The sequence below is a fragment of the Tenrec ecaudatus genome, chromosome 5, assembly GCF_050624435.1.
Source record: "Tenrec ecaudatus isolate mTenEca1 chromosome 5, mTenEca1.hap1, whole genome shotgun sequence".
NCBI lineage: Eukaryota > Metazoa > Chordata > Mammalia > Afrosoricida > Tenrecidae > Tenrec > Tenrec ecaudatus.
Window position 1 is genome coordinate 26,744,784 of NC_134534.1, and position 17,095 is coordinate 26,761,878.

Below are 17,095 nucleotides of genomic sequence, written 5' to 3' on the forward strand. Positions count from 1 at the left end.
TAGAGTCATGGGAAATTGATAAGGTCGTTCTGTTGTAACCTATAGGTTCATTAGGAGGAGGAGTTGAATTGAGAGCAATGGTTTGGGGCAGATGTATACATTATATCTCCAGTCAGTGCTGCAGGAGTGACGCTCTCATACCAGTGCTTTCCAACCTTGCATATCATTTGAGAGATCTTAAGTAATCAGAGAAAATGATCGTTAAAATATCCGTGTATATCTAACTTGTTTCATTTTCTTTGTCAAGGACCAAATATCCAAAGTCCAGTGCTTATATCTCTTAGTGGAGATTATTCATCTGCTTTTAATATCACAAGCAACGGTCATGAAGTATTTCTGCAGTGGTCAGCAGATCACGGCAACAACAAGAAAGGCTTCCGGATAAGATACATAGGTAGGTGCGACCGATGACAGGGATGCCAAGCTCGCCTGCCTGCCCCTGTGTGTGAGTCTGACGGAAGAGCAGAGGCTCTATTCTGTTAGATAGGAAACCAAATCTCAGCGTCTTCAGTGATGTTTCTTGGATAAATCATGTAACCCTTCTAAGCCTGTTTCCTCGTGATAATGATAAGAATTATACATCAATCCTCAGATAGCAAATTAACTTAAAATTCAACTCTGAAATAACTTAATAAAAATTTTCCGTAAGTGTGTTTACCTTGAGGACTCAGAAAATGTTAACAGCACCGCTCAGCTCTGTGTTATCTGAATTACTTAGTGCCTTCTTTAAGTGGCAAATCAAACAAGGTTATGAGTCAAAATTGACTCAGTTTCAATGAATGGGGGGATTTTTTGAGTTTTTTTATTTTTATTTATTTTTATTTTTTATTTTAACAATTTATTGGGGCTCATACAATTCTTATCACAGTTCATACATATACATACATCAATTGTATAAAGCACATCTGTACAGTCTTTGCCCTAATCATTTTTTTCTCTTTTCTTCTTTTACATTTTATTAGGGACTCATACAACTCTTACCACAATCCATACATATACATACATCAATTGTATAAAGCACATCCAGACATTCCCTGCCCCAATCATTCTCAAGGCATTTGCTCTCCACTTAAGCCCCTTGCATCAGGTCCTCTTTCCCCCCCCCTCCCTCCCCATTCCCCCCTCCCTCATATGCCCTTGGTAATTTATACATCGTTATTTTGTCATATCTTGCCCTATCCGGAGTCTCCCTTCCCCCCTTCTCTGCTGTCCCTCTCCCAAGGAAGAGGTCACATGTGGATCCTTGTAATCAGTTCCCCCTTTCCAACCCACTCACCCTCCACTCTCCCAGCATCGTCCCTCACACCCTTGGTCCTGAAGGTATCATCCACCCTGGATTCCCTGTACCTCCAACCCTCATATGCACCAGTGTACAGCCTCTATCCTATCCAGCCCTGAAAGGTAGAATTTGGATCATGGTAGTTGGGGGGAGGAAGCATCCAGGATCTGGGGGAAAGCTGTGTTCTTCATCGATACTACCTCATACCCTAATTAACCCATCTCCTCTCCTAAACCCCTCTATGAGGGGATCTCCATTGGTCGACACTTGGGCCTTGGGTCTCCACGATTTTTTGAGGTTTTAAATGACAAATTTAAAAAAAACAACAACTTATTATGAATATGGTTGTGAATGTGTGTTTTACAAATGTAATGGCATAGATTTCTCTTTCAATTATTATCTGTCAAGATGCTTTTATTTAATGTATCAAACCTTTCATATTAAAATAATGGTGAACATGTTATTTTAAAACTTTTCATTTTGAAAAAGTGGATTATTAAATAATTGGGTACTATTGTTTTTATTGGGTAATTTTTAGAATATGTAGCATTAAACTTCTCTATAATATCAAGATTAAATATCCCTTTTTGTTTATAACCTCTACTGATCCTCAGCTGACAGTTTTCTGGTTGACTAAGTGTCCTTGAGTATGACTTCATTCGGAGAAGGTGACATTCTTAGTCCTGAGTGCTGGCGTAGGTCAGGGCAGAGACCTGGAGCACGTGCTTGACAGCAGAATGCTTCCTTGTCAATCAGCTATCTCTTTCTGCAGAGTGCTCAGATCATGCCCCCTAGGGTACTGTTCACTGATAATCAGTTCAACTGAAAATTACTTTTATGTATGTGCTGTATAGATCTCAGAAAAAACACTTTTAGTAATAATCTTAAATTACCCACTAAAGTTTTAAAAATAGTACACTCTCAAATTATACACATTATACAACTTTTGAAACACATAAATAATTATTTTGATTTTAAAGCAATTACATAATATTTCAAAGTATTTATTAATAGTGCATATAATGTGTCCTTACTACATATCTACATAGTAATACATACACACATCTTGAAGTACATTAGACTTTTCTTAATTTAAAAATTATTATTTAAAAGAAAAATGTATAGAAAAATAAAATGAGCATATCAATCACAGTAAAATTTTTAATTTTATCATATGAGCAATGTAATTGAACTTAGTTTTATGGTTGCAATAACCAAAGAAAATACTTAAAAGACAACACATCAAAATGTATTTTTATTGTCACATTAAATTTTTAAATCATTCTAAATAAATAATTATAAGTATCAAGTCGAATATGTACTCCTATAAATTAACCTTTATTTATATTTATAACTGATGACAGTTAGATATACACATAATAAAAACATGAATTTTAGCACTCAAGAATAGCTTGACATCTTGGATACATTTTTTTCTTTAGAAATGACAGGTTATGACATATTTATTCCCAGGCCAATCTATTTGTTACTATTTACTCTCCAAAACTTATTTTTCTCAAGAGAATATAATGAAGATTCAAAGGGTAAATGGAACCTGACAGACTGAGTAGTTTCCAAAGTACATATGGATGAAACCGTCCCTTGACATTGTCTTCTAACGTGTGAGACCACAGGAAATGAAAAAGAAAAGTTCTTTTATTGGCATTTTTTATCACCATGTATAAATAAGTATCCCTGACAGGATGGAAACTGACTAGCAGTCTGTGAGGGAGGAATATAGAATATAGGGGGTCTGTTTCAGATATCAATTAGAATAAAATATATAACTAAATATGTTAAAAGTGTAGGAACTAATTTTGAAGAGACATGTAAACAACATGCTCTAAACCTGAAGCATATCAAGCCTGGCATGTGGACCGTTCAAATGACAGGGAATGTCATTTTTTAAATTCAGGGCAATATTTGACTCTAGGGTCTTAGGGGAAAATGGTATGGTTCACGTCCAAATATTTTAGATAAGACTAAAAGTTAGATAAAGGTTAATTATCTCCTCTTACAGTCTTATAAGTGGGTCATTTTGAAAAGTAAATAAAAACCAATATTAACTTTTCTGAGTTAATGTTCAAATAACAGTTGATTCGGTAATAAGCCTAGTACTACTCAGTGTATATTATTTTATGGTTTGGTGTGATAAGGCCTTTCTGATTTAATAATGTGTTTTTCCTTTGGGCCAGCCTTCTATTGTAGCACACCGGAATCTCCACCTCACGGATACATTATCAGTCAGACAGGTGGACAGCTAAACAGCGTGGTCCGCTGGGCATGTGATCGAGGATTCCGGCTGGTTGGGAAAAGCAGCGCGGTGTGTAGAAAGTCGCCCTATGGCTATCATGTGTGGGATGCACCAGTTCCTGCCTGTCAAGGTGAAGTACATTACCTACAGCGGAACCCGTGGGTCGCTATGTGTTGGAATTCACTCTGTGGCAGGGAGTTTGCTGTAGTTTTTGGTTTAGGGTGCTCCTTACAAGCAGTCCTGAGGATGCTTCCTCTGGTTGATTTGGGGCATGTGATCGAGAGGTACTGCCGCAGGAGAACATCATGTTTTGCAACACACTGAATCAGAGAGAAGAGAGAGAGACCCGCAAGAAGGTGAACTGACTCTCTGCTTGTAAAAATGGTCTTACGTGTGTTCCATTGTGAGAATGGCCCAGAACCACACAGTGTTCTGTTCGGTTTATAAAATGGAGATAAGTTGGATCCAAATCGATAAGCACTCACAGACAACAACAAGTCTGTCATTCCTATCACTAACTTTCATCAAACCATACATATTCACAAGCGTTTTCAGAACTTTCTCATGAAAGTAAGGCATAAGAAGACAATGATAAATTTGAGGGCAAGGCAAATGTTATGCTTCTTTGTTCGTGTTATACAATTTATGTGATTTAACTATTTGCTGTTTCATAAGTGCTGTAATCGCACTCGTGCATCTGATATTCTAGTTTATTTTATTTTTACTATTGTTGTCCCCCCAAAAAAAGATCAAACTAAGGATTGGTCTAGGGGAGCCTGCAGAGAGCCACTGGAGAACCAGGAGGTTCAAGTGGGATGAAGGCTGAAGTTCTCTGAGGATGCAAAAGTAACTTCTCAAGTCAGCAACCCCAAGAGAAAAATTGTAGTGCACAATCTGTTTGTTTTAATTTTCAGTGATTAAATGAACTCAAAAATATTTTTTCTTGTATCTTTTCTTAAACATTGAGTAAGTGCCTAAGCACTGGATCCTACACCAAACAGAAAAGCAAACTTCTTGGTTAATGATTGTAGCAGTTTAGAGCTTTCTGACTTGGAATTTTTGTTTTTGTTGCTGTTATTTTAAGAGTACTGAGTCTCCTGTCTAGGTGGAATCATAGCAACAAGTTTAAATGTAGTCACACAGGAATATCTAATATCTGGAAGTAAGAAAGCTTTAAATATTTGAGTAATCAAATTATTATTCCACTAAAAATTAAGTTTATAATTAATTTTATTCAACAGATTGAGGGTCATATAATACTTGGAATCTTCACATTAAGAAAGGTAGAATAGTTCAAATAACAGTTCATATCTATCAACTATTTATTGGAGGGAATTTATATAAAACAAATACAATGTAAAAGAGTGCAATCAAATGTAAATTAAATAAGATTTAAATTAAAGTTATCAAAGAAGTATATACAACTGGCCACAGGAAATGAGCTCCTTTTGAATATTAATTAGCAGTTTCTAATTCAGGAGAAGAAACCACTAAAATATATGTGAAAATATATTCATAATGATAGAAGGATTTTTCTTTATTCTCTTGATATCACCTATGTAAATTATTTATTATTTATTCAATGTCTGGGATGCATAATAGATTGAGTAAATTACCAATTTGTAGAGTGTTGGTGCAATCCAAAATGGATACATTTCAATAATGAAAACATTGGATTCACTTTGACCAATGAATAGTACAGCATTTACTGAGTTAATATTAATAATATCCTAGGACTACTTTGAGAAAGAATCTCAACTCATAATTTCAGAATGAGAATTTTAAATGTATAATATTTAAACTATATGGATTTTGAAATAAACATTATGATGCTTTAAACTTTGAAAATATGTATTTTAGTTATTAGAAGATGGTTTTTCATAAAGAAATAATCTGCAAGAAACTTTGTTTTATAAATCGCCAGTTATAGATACCTTGACATTTGTTCACATTATAAAACTGCTTAATCAGTCATTCCAGTGCCCATTCTTTAGAGTGGCACTTTAAAAAAAATCTTACACAGACATCATCTGAAGTTACTAACAGTTGTCAAAACAGAGACACACATTCAAATAGAAAATATTGCAAATTAGCAGCAGATAATGAAAAGTTAGACATTACTGTACATCACTGTTTTGTAACAGCAGTGTATGTTCATTGCTTCCATCACACACACACACAGTAAGAAAACTCAACTGTTTGCAGAGGCATGTGAAGGTGAGAGTTTTTTAAATATGAAAAGGCTTTAGAAAGAAACGCCAACACTTAACATTTGTGTTTTAAGTGAGCAAAGAAGGAACTCTGGGTTTTTCAAAATTCCATGAGCCCAGTTTTTTGAGTTAGAAACTCATAATCTTTAATAAGCTAGGGATTTCTTAAACTCATCCGTCTCACAGGACCGAAACATATCCGTGTGTGTACTGTTTTTGGATGAACGTAAAATGGCTCAGTGATAAGGGTGACATGCATACAGACATGAGCCTGTACTGGCAAGTGTCCTTTGCCCCTCAAAGCAAGGAGTTAGTCACTTTTTTTTAAAATTTTATTAAAAAACATTTTATTAGGGGCTCATACAACTCTTATCACTTTTGAGTAATGAGACGTGATAGGAATGATCCATTCTAAAACCTGCACCCGCCTTTAAATCCTACCTACCCGCCATGCTGCCCCTTCCCTCCCAGCACACACACACACACACACACACACACACACACACCCATGCACGCACGCACGCACACGCACACACACCAAAGTCATGAGTCAATGCAAGGAAAGAAGACAATGGGACAAAGGCTGAAATGGCCCATCACAACACCACTGTGCTCTGTAAAAGATTTCCAAAGATATTAAATGAAAAGCAGATTGCATTCAACTGTAACTTAGGGTTCAGAGCTATTGATTTCAGATAGGCTGAAGATGAGGTTTTAGTGTGCATGATTCTTACAATAACAGACATTTGAAGAGAGACGATACAGGTTTTTTAAAATAAAAGCACATGCATTTAACAATGTCAGGGGGAGGGAAACGACTGACCTTTCTACTTGGGGGCTCTGTCTGTGTCTGTGGAAGATATGAGTATTCCGCACACCCTGGTTCATGTCCACAGCCGTCTCCCCAAATTCTTAAGCACAAGAACCCACAGCTCCCAACTTAACCAAATCCTTCCCAGCGGGTCCGGGACTCCAGTGCCCGTCAGAGCATCCAGAAAACCAAAGACAAACCCTGGCTCCTGACCTGGATGGCATCGGGTTCTCTGGACCCCAGTGACTAGACAGTGAACCATGGCTGTGTGGACACCCGCCCTCAAAGGCAGCCTTCTCAGAGTCAGGAGACTGCAGCCACTGCTGGGCAGAAAAGGTATGTGGCTGCCTGCCTGCAGCAGCACACGTCTCTGAAAGCTCAGGCTCCACCATCCAAGACCTGCTTAGCCACACTGCCAGCAATGACCTTCTCTCTGTTTCTGACTCCTACCAGAGAGCCGACATTTCACAACAATGAAATTTCATAGTTCCTGACCTTCTGGGGCTTTAGAATTGCTGTTGTTATCAAGTTGGTTCCAACTCATGGCAACCTATGGGACAACAGAGGAAAACTCTTCCGCCAGCCATGTGCCCGCCTCACCCTTACTCTGTTTGAGCCCATTCTAGCTTGTTGATTTTCTTGCTCATGTTCGATGCCCCACCACTAAGTACAGTTTCCTTCTCCAGAGACTGGTCTCTCTGGATAACGGGTCCAAAGCACATGAGGTGAAGTCTTGCCATCCTAAGGGCAGCTTTACTTGTTGTTTTCACAGTCTATGGCACGTTGAATATTCTAGACCAGCCCTGTGATTCAAATGTATAGATTCTTCATTAGGATTCCTTATTCAATGTATCACTTTCACTTGGATCTGAGATGATTGAAAATACCATGAGTTGGGTCACTTTAGTCCTCAAAGTAATGTTCTTACTTTCCAACACCTTTAAGAAGTCTTGTGCAGCAGATTTCCTGCCTGTAACGTGGTGTTTGAGCTTGTGAGTGTTGCTTCCATGATCATTGATTTTGGCAAAGTAAAATTGCTGACCATTTCAGTCTTTGCCCCACTTATCCTAGCAGTACCTATTCGGCCAGTGGCGAAGATTCGGGTTTTCTTTACAGTGAGTTTTAATCAATCCCAAAGGCAGCAATCCTTGATCTTCATCAACAAATGCTTCAAGGCCTCGTCCAAAGTCTTCCCTAGTCCTCTTTTCAATGACTTCTGATCTGAGGGCCTCATCTCCCGGCATTATCACTGACCATGTTCTGCAGCTATTCCCAGATGTGTGCGCTCTTTCATCATAACATGTTCACTGGCTACTCCTCTGCTATGGACAGCCTACTCCTGCTTCATAGTCTGCCCTGAGTCTAGGATCTCTGCTGACACTTGTTCACTTTGAGTGACCCCGCTGGTGTTTGAGAGACCAGTGACATAGTTTTCAGCATCGCAGGAATACGTGAGCCACTGCAGTATGAGAAACTGAACATGCAAATTGAAATTGAGCTAGAAGAAATTATATTGAGAATAATAAAATGATAATATACTCATATATATTTCAAGTAGCCATTTAAAATATTAATCTTTAATTATAATTAAAGTAGAGTTGTCTGAGATTCACTCATTTATGAATGATGCCTTGAATGTTACCTATGTATTGTAATGTAACTGATTAAAATTAAATTGATTCAAGGTCATTGGGAAAGATGATGTATTTACTTATGGTAAACTTTCATCTTGTTCTAAATTAAACATTCTTGATTTGTTTTTATCACCTTATTTCTTAGATCTCCTGCATCCTTGCCTGTGTCTATCTCAGTTACTTTTATTCTTTCTGAGCACCCACTAGGAGAAAATTTAATCAGCTATATTTGGCATTAGTTAGAAGTTTTTGCTTTTTCACCCTGAATATCAAGCAACCTATTTCACTGATTTTTGCTCCATCAAAAGTTTAACTGCTTCAGTTCCGACATACACGTTAGTATTGTTTAATGTCACATAGAAATAACCAGCTCGTATTTTCTCCCTCAGTTTTAATTTATGCTTTCCTGAGATTTATATAGCGATTTCTCTGACAACCACTCCGATCGAAGGTCTTTTTGAACTCAATTTGATCTCCTTCTAGCTGGAAAACTAATTTGTAGCAATCAATTACAGACACAGCTTTGTCCTATCATTTTATTTTGTCACTTAAAGAAATTTAATACAAAAATATAACTACCTTATATTACACACAAATAAACTTGTATAACTAATTCTAGCTAATAAAACTCAGGGACACACTGGTTAAACAGTAAGTTGCGAAGCAAATGGTCAGTGGTTTGAATGCACCTGCAGCTCCACAAAAGCCTGTGGACTTACACCCATAAACAGCCCTGTGGACGAATTGTCTTCTTCCACATTGATTCCTTATATGGAGAAATGGACTCAATGGGATGCAGCAATACTATCTAAAAACACATGTCCCATTGTATATACATTCAGTATGCAAGGTAACCAATAATGTATAGGGAATTTTAAAAAGTAGCTCAGGACTTACACAATCTTGGGTAGATAAATGCTTCATTATAAAGTGAAATTCCCAAAGCTCTCAAGTGGGAAATTGCTGTTTTAATAAACATTAAGGAACCATATAGTTTTGCAACAATATTTCAGAGGTTTTCAATTAGGGAGCAGAGTTGTAATAATTACGTGAGATTGTTTATATAAATTGTTAGTTTAGTGTTACTGCTTTTCTGTTTGTGATTATAAGACTACCAAATCACACAAGATTAAATAATTCAGTCATAGGGATTTCTTGATTCAATTTTGAATTTAATGTAGATTTGTAGATTTCACTAGGGTCATCATTTTCTGGTCAGTGCTCAAGAATTAATGAAAGTTAAATGCCCAAACAGTTAGATTTATAAAAAATATATAATGAATTCTGAGTTGGACTTAGAGATGGGTGATGGGAGCACAGCATTCATAATATTCAAACGAAATTCAAATATGTTTTTCTGTGTATTTTTAATACAATAACAATATGATTACAAATCAATAAATAACTTATATAATTTAAAAAACATATTTTAGAAATAATTTTTCAGGTGTTAGAAAAGTGCTGTGGTGCACTAGCCAGATAGTAAGTAATAAACTCTAACTGGGATATGGCCAGACCCCTCTTTTAAATTCTTTTTCTACCCCAGAAATATGTACAACTGTATGAACTAAGTATATAAATATACAAATAATCCCCCTTTGGTGTTTTAAAACTACTAACAAATTTTTCAAAAGCTTGGAGGAGTGGTGGTGGGCAGAAATACAAATTATTTAACCATAGGATAGATATGACAATCAATGGATCTTATGCTATTATGAAAGAGGAATTATTTATAGTGATTTGAATTGATAAAATATGAAAATATCGTATACATAATGAACTATTGAAAAATAATTTTACTATTGTGATCATATTATATTCAAACTAAGTTTACCCAATTCAGATTTATTATAGCTAGAAATCAAGATATATAAAATATATGAATGATGGTTACAAAACCTTCAGTAAACAAGCCGACACACATGTTCCTTGAGGAGCAAAACAAATCTATGTGATAGTAAATAATCGTGTGCATACAGACAAACCCTGAGATACCAAGAGATAAAATATTAGTAATGAAGGATTCTCCAATCTAAAAATACATTCGATAGTGGTTTAAAATAAATAGGAAGTTATCATTCAAAACTATATTTTGTGAGGACTATGTAAGTATTATAATATTATGTAGAGGAAATTATACAATCCTAAATATTTTAAAGTACAGTATATAATATGTATCGAGTACTTATATAAAATATCTGTTTCTATAATTACATATGTATGTATTTATTCTAGCAATTTCTTGTGGGATTCCTAAAGCCCCAACAAATGGAGGGATCCTCACAACAGACTACTTGGTAGGAACCCGAGTTACCTATTTTTGTAATGACGGATATAGACTCTCATCCAAAGAACTTACCACGGCCATATGTCAGTCAGATGGAACATGGAGCAATCATAACAAGACCCCACGCTGTGTTGGTATGTGTGTTAAGGAAAGCATTGCATTTTTGCTTTGATAGTTATCTTTTAGAATTTGAAAAGAAATGTATTATTAAATTTTAAAACTAGTATCTGAAATAATGTGAGATTTGTAAGAAGCTTATAAAAGTTTTAATTGTCTTAAACTATCAAAACACTGTAAGGCAGCGTAAGGGCTTTTTATTCATCATTAGAAACACTAGAGTGTTTTTGTAAATATATATGTGTGTGTGTGTGTGAATATATGTGTATATATATATAACTAGGGTGTGAATATGTTTTTATTTTAAAGACATATTTTTGTAAAAAATAATAAATCTAACTTCCTAGAATTTTAATATATAGGGCATCAAAATTTCTGATAGATTTCCTTAGAGTATATTTAATACATTGGGTTCTATCTTTTGTAAGGGTAGATGATGACATTGAGATGATCCCTATCATTGGGCCTCTGTCACTCACATAGAGAATATGTACTCATGCGAGATTGACTCCTTTGTTCAGAAAGGCTTATTAGACAGAGATGGTCATTGAGATGGAGGACCCCTGGTGGTGTAATGGGTGACACATTGTGCTGCTTACTGAGGGGTTAATAGTTTGAAACCATCAGCCACTCTATAAAGGAAAGATGAGACGTTCTACTCCTGTAAAGAGTTACAGGCTTGGAAACCCACAGGAGCAGGTCTACCTAGTCCTATGGGGCTGTCATGAGTCATAATTAATTCAATGGCAGGGAGATGTGTTTTTGTTTTTTAAATGAAAAATAATTCTTATAGGATATTTCATAGTTAAGTCATTGAAAATGTTGTATTTAATTTAGACCTTTGATTTTCTCTATACTTTTAAATATTTCTACAATATCACTTAATATAGGACTTCTTAAATTATTTGCAGTCCTTGCAGAAGTGTCTGGAAATATATCGACCTAAATTAAACTGGTTTTTAATTAGCTAACAGCTAAAAAAAAGGCATTCACATCTAATAATTTTTCTCACAGTATATTCCTTCCAAATCTTCTAAAGAAATAAGAGAATAAATGCTAGTCAGTGATCAGGAGTCTAGATAGGGAGAATAATATATGCAAAGTTTCCAAATTATGAAGCAGCAGGACATATTGAAAGAGTTGCTGGGATTAGCATGCAGGTGGGGCAGCGTAAAAGAGAGAAAAATCAGACGCTGAAGAACATGGTATGGACCAATGATGAACGAACTCAAGATATAAGGGAAAAATATAAGTAAAAAGTATTTAAGAAGGAGCACTAATATGATTGACTGATTAGCATTTATATATCTTGGTCTTTGTTTAGTGGTTACATGTCCAAGCATCAATTCCTTCACGTTGGAACATGGAAGATGGCGAATTGTGAATGGTTCCCATTATGAATACAAAACCAAGGTCGTTTTCAGCTGTGACCCTGGTTACCATGGAGTAGGCCCCGCTTCTATTGAATGCCTTCCCAATGGTACCTGGAGTTGGAGAAACGAAAGACCATATTGCCAAAGTAAGGAGACATGCTGCTAAACATATTTCATATGCTATCCTTAGTGATTGAGTTGCCCATGAATATAGAAAATGTTCAAATACCGTTATCAAATGGTCATTTATGTTAGTTACCATTTTAAACTGTTCTTGCATTTGTAAGTGCTTATGAAAATAGGATGCATTTAGAAGTTAAGGAGTCTTGTACTTCAAGTCTATCTGTATCCTTTAATAGAACTGCAAGCTATGCATCTTTGTACTTCCCAAGCCCTGATTTCAGCCTTATCATATGTATTATTTCATTGATTTATTACTTACAAATCAATAAATTACTTCACGTTATTTTACTCATTCTATTGAAGAGGAAACTAAGATCCAGATTTACAAATATTTCCCAAGTCACAGAGAAGATTAAATGGGATTCTACATGCAAAGTCTGACTTTAACCCTTGACTTTAATCACTATAAAAAGTGTATCTCTCTGATCTCAAATTTTCTTAACCTATAAATCTATGAGGATGATAGCCATGTCAATCTCATAGACTTTTATGATGGTAAGTGATAATGATGTATCAGAAAATACCACCTACCTTCTGACCATCAACTATGTGTTGAACCAAACTTAACATAAGTCACCTTATTTCCATACAGTATTACTTATTTATTAATTATTTCCATACAATATTTCCATAGTTTTAATATATATTATCTATTATAGAAAAACAAATCGAACATACGATGCATTCTTTCCATATTCTTCAGTGAGTTTTTGATATTTATTCCGTGCATACTTTGTGCCAGAAACTATTTTAAATCTTAAATTCAGTTTTTCAATTTATGTTCTAGTATAGCACAAAAACTGCAATTTATAAGTAAATTCATAAAAGCAGCAAAATTCTAAGCAGCATTATGATGATTAAGCAGTTTAACATGGCATACAGTTGTCTTATATATAAGTACATTGCTTTTATCTATGAATATCACAATATATTTTTTTGAACTCCATATGAGCATAGAATTCAGTTTAATAGTTTTTTTAAGATAAGCATATGGAGTCTAGATTCTAAATACCTAGATTATATTAGATCTTCTAAAATCTTCCCTCAGTTACAGTTTTGCCTACTCTTCTGGGTTTTCTCCAATGCCTTTTCTCTTCTTCTGACACACTTGCTCTCATACTAAAATTTCATTTAAATATGCATACATAAAATGGATTTTTCAAGGAGCTAGGAAGATATTGCTCATTTAATAATTTGCTGAACAAATGTTTGTCTGGTTCCTCTGTGCTAGGTCCTGTGTTATGTAGGAAAATTTTAAAGTTATACAAATTTCTGCTCAAAGATAAGTAAGTTTTCTATCATAGACAACATTCTCTACTTTTACATTCAGGTTCTAATAGTTCATTGCCATGACCACACACAACTCCCCAACTGTGCTCACAATTATAGGGTTTATGTGGAAGTGAACAGACTAGGACAGCTAACAAATGCCCAAAGGATATACCTCTCTGCTGTTAAGTCTAAGCCAAAGACACTCAGCTCTAGTTCCATGGTTCAGCAAACCTAACATATCCCAATTAAGTGTCCACATGCATCCTCCTCCACAAGCCAGGCTCCTGCCAGAAGCCCTCAACTTTGCTTGCTCTGTAGGTTGGGAAGTGCACTAATTTGGCTCATCCTCTGGGTGCTGTCTCTGCTGCTGTTGCTTCTCCTCTGCCCTTCTTAAAGTCACGGCTGGCTGCTGGACCAAGGAGGCTCACTGCACAGGGCCTCATGGATCCAAAGACCCACTCCTTTCCTGCGTCTTGCTGGTAGTGAGCTCTCCCTCCTACTTCTCAGAAGATCCATTTTATATGCAGCACAATAGCGATTGCAACAGATCCTATTAAGAAAAACACACAATTAAGTCCTATCAGTATTTTCCCAATCTTTTTGAACCCAGGTACATGAGAAATAAGGGGTTCTCCTGGGAATTACAGAGACTATGCCCAGAAGAGACATATTAAAAAATTTGCAGTGTAATAAGAAAAGGTAAAGACAAGGTCTCTAAAAATTATAACTAATTAATAAAATGGAAGGAATAATAATATGTCTGATCCTCCATTAATTCATCCTCTAAGTAAAAATTAATTTATATCCATTATATCAAAGTTATTTCATAAATTCCTTTGAGAATTAACTCAAAACAATTCATTTCATTTAAATGTTCACATACAACATTTTAAAGTTTGAATATTATGCATTTTTATATGAAATGGGAACTTTCATAGGGAGTTGTGGTTTGGGCAGCTGACTACAATGTCAAGAGTTCAAATCAACCAGGAATTTCAAGCTTCCTGCTTTGTAAGGATTTTCCCTCTTCAGAAACTCAAGGAGCAGGGCTGCTCTGTCCTACTGGGGCACGACGAGTCAAGATCGACTCAATGGCAATGAGTTTTTTTTGGGGGGGTTCCCCCCAAAAAGCTTAGAGCTGGAATCAGAATATAACACAATGGTTTGATGGTTAAGTCAGCTGCTGGATGCTGGAATTGTACTACTGAAATTAAACTTCACATTCTGTAGACCATTATTAAGATGTGTTTTTCATACTCCCTGATAGAGATGCTTTGAAAATTGCATCAGGAAATTCACTAGGTAGTGTACCTGTTTCATAGTAAGCCCTGGGTGAGCATCATCAAGTATTATTTTTATTAAGTAGTCTTAAGATTTTGAAAGATGGTCTCTGACACATAACAAGCCAATTAAATTCTTCTCAATTTTTTAAAATCTACAAATAACAGGGTCACTATATGGATCCTTTGAGGATATATTCTATTTTACATATATTATTCTTTCCTGGACTGCGGAGTTGTCAGCGTAAGTTAATTGTAATTATTGACTTGCAGTTGTTATAGATATGAAAAACTTTTACTCAGGTAAGTCAAATAGTTTCCCCCAATGAAACCTGATCAATTGAAGAAGCATCTGGGACGAAGGAAAATTCCCTGGTCTGGTCTTATGACTTCCACCCCCCTCCCCCTTTCACTAAACCAACTGAATGAGCAGGTTGACAAAACATGAACTGCAGCGGAAATGCCTTTATCAAATATTGTCATTTAAAAGGTTACAAGGTAACTCATGGTGGATAATTGTAAAGGATGTCATCTCTTTCCTCTGTACTTTCATGTCCATTTACATGGGTTAAGAAATCTTTTCTAATGTAAATCTATCAGGCTATATGGAACTCCAACTTTTAATCAGATATTTGTTAGATGTGCATATATCTTGTGGTTTTAAGGAGTTTTGCTTTATTGTTTTTAAGTTATTTCCTGTGGAGAACTGCCTACACCAACGAATGGAAATAAGATTGGAACTCAAACTTCTTACGGGTCAACAGCCATCTTTACCTGCGATTCGGGCTTTATGCTTGTGGGCTCAGCTGTCCGAGAATGTCTTTCGTCGGGGCTCTGGAGTGGATCGGAAACCAGATGCCTAGGTACAGATTGTTAAACCATTCTTAGCCAACAGTCTTGCACGCTGGAAAGGAAGTCTTTTTTAATACGCTATGGGGATTAACTTGTGTATACTCGGAACTGTTACCTAAAAAGGGAAAATATTTCATTTTAAAAGCAGCTGTGGTAGAAAACCTATTAAACATATAATACTTAAAGTTAATCATCTAATGTTTCTAATGAGAATCTTATATCATTAAGAAGAGAAACATTTTTTATAGGCATGGTGAAAATAAAAAGGTGAAAACTAATTGCTGAAAATTATGTCTACATATGCAGCTGGATTAATCACTGTAGAGGTTAATTCATTTTAAACCTTTTCAAACTTCCTTCCACCTATTTCCTTAAGGTAATGAATGTCAAAGGAAGAAAATCAATTTCTTTTTTTTTTTTTTGAAAATCAATTTCACCTTTCAACATTGTCTCCCATTTTATTTCATTCGATTTTGACATGCATAAAATGATTTCCTATTAAAATTTCACAAAATATTTTGAAGCCCAATATTAAGTAAATAGCATCTCCCCCCACAGGATTCTCTGAATTCATCATATTTCCCCCCACAAAACTTGGAGATGTGCTTGCTGGGTGCCATCCCGTCAGTCCTGACTCGCAGTCATCCTCTGTCCCCAGGGAGAGACACACGGCCAGGCCCTGCTGTCCTCACACGTGTGATTAGGTCGTGGCCGCACGGGGACTTTCCTTCTCATAGAAAGTGGTTCTTTTGGGGGGCTGCCCTTCCACTTTACCAGACATGATGTCCTTTCTCGTTGACTTGTCCCTCATGATGACATGTCCAAAGGGCATGAAATGAAGTCTTGTCATCCTTACATCTAAGGAGCATTGTGATTTTACTACTTTCAAGAAAGATTAATTTGTTCCCTTGGCAGTCCATAGTATTTTCAATACTTTCTCCAGCATCATAACTCAAATGCATCGATTCTTCTTCTTTCATCCTTATTCACTGCCCAAATCCCAGATGAATACAAAGTGATTAAAAATACCATGGCTTGGGTCCAAGCAGCTTAGTCCTCAAAGTAACATCCCTGCATTTTAACGCTTGAAGCACATCTTGTGCAGAACATTTACCACGTGCAATGAATGTATCAGGTAAATTCAATAGTAGCCCTAAAGTTAAGGGACTCATGTAATTTATGCTTGATATTTCTTTAAATGATTTCGAGGTATCACATCAAGCATTGAATTTCCTAAGGAACCTGCATGGCTCAGTGGCGATAACTGGTGATTATATGAAAGAATGATGTGGCACTCTCTTGCATTAAATATTCCAAGAATAAAAATTCTACGATGCGGTTCTCCTCTGCCCAGGGCAGTCTCTCTCGAGAGTCCTGATGGTGCCGTGGTAAGCATTAGAAATAGCAAAACTACTGACAGGTCAAACCCACCAGCTTCTTTGTGGGAGAAAGATGATATTATCTTGCTCCTGCTAAGAATGGCATCCCTAGAAACTCTATATGGGGTTGGTAGAAATTGGAATTAATTCGTTAGCAGTGAGTA

At 36.0% G+C, this 17,095-nt stretch overlaps 1 protein-coding gene across 3 annotated transcripts in view; it reads left to right on the forward strand.

The window, feature by feature from the left end:
* Positions 1-17,095, forward strand: part of CSMD3 (CUB and Sushi multiple domains 3) — a 1,306,760-nt gene that overhangs the window by 1,215,740 nt on the left and 73,925 nt on the right. For 2 of the 3 annotated variants that reach the window (XM_075550585.1, XM_075550587.1), the window contains 5 exons: positions 248-394; positions 3,475-3,663; positions 10,424-10,609; positions 11,917-12,111; positions 15,390-15,563. In XM_075550585.1, the coding sequence (XP_075406700.1) occupies positions 248-394; positions 3,475-3,663; positions 10,424-10,609; positions 11,917-12,111; positions 15,390-15,563 (891 nt within the window). The remainder of the gene's footprint in view (positions 1-247; positions 395-3,474; positions 3,664-10,423; positions 10,610-11,916; positions 12,112-15,389; positions 15,564-17,095) is intronic. The other variant, XM_075550586.1, reaches the window with a different exon arrangement.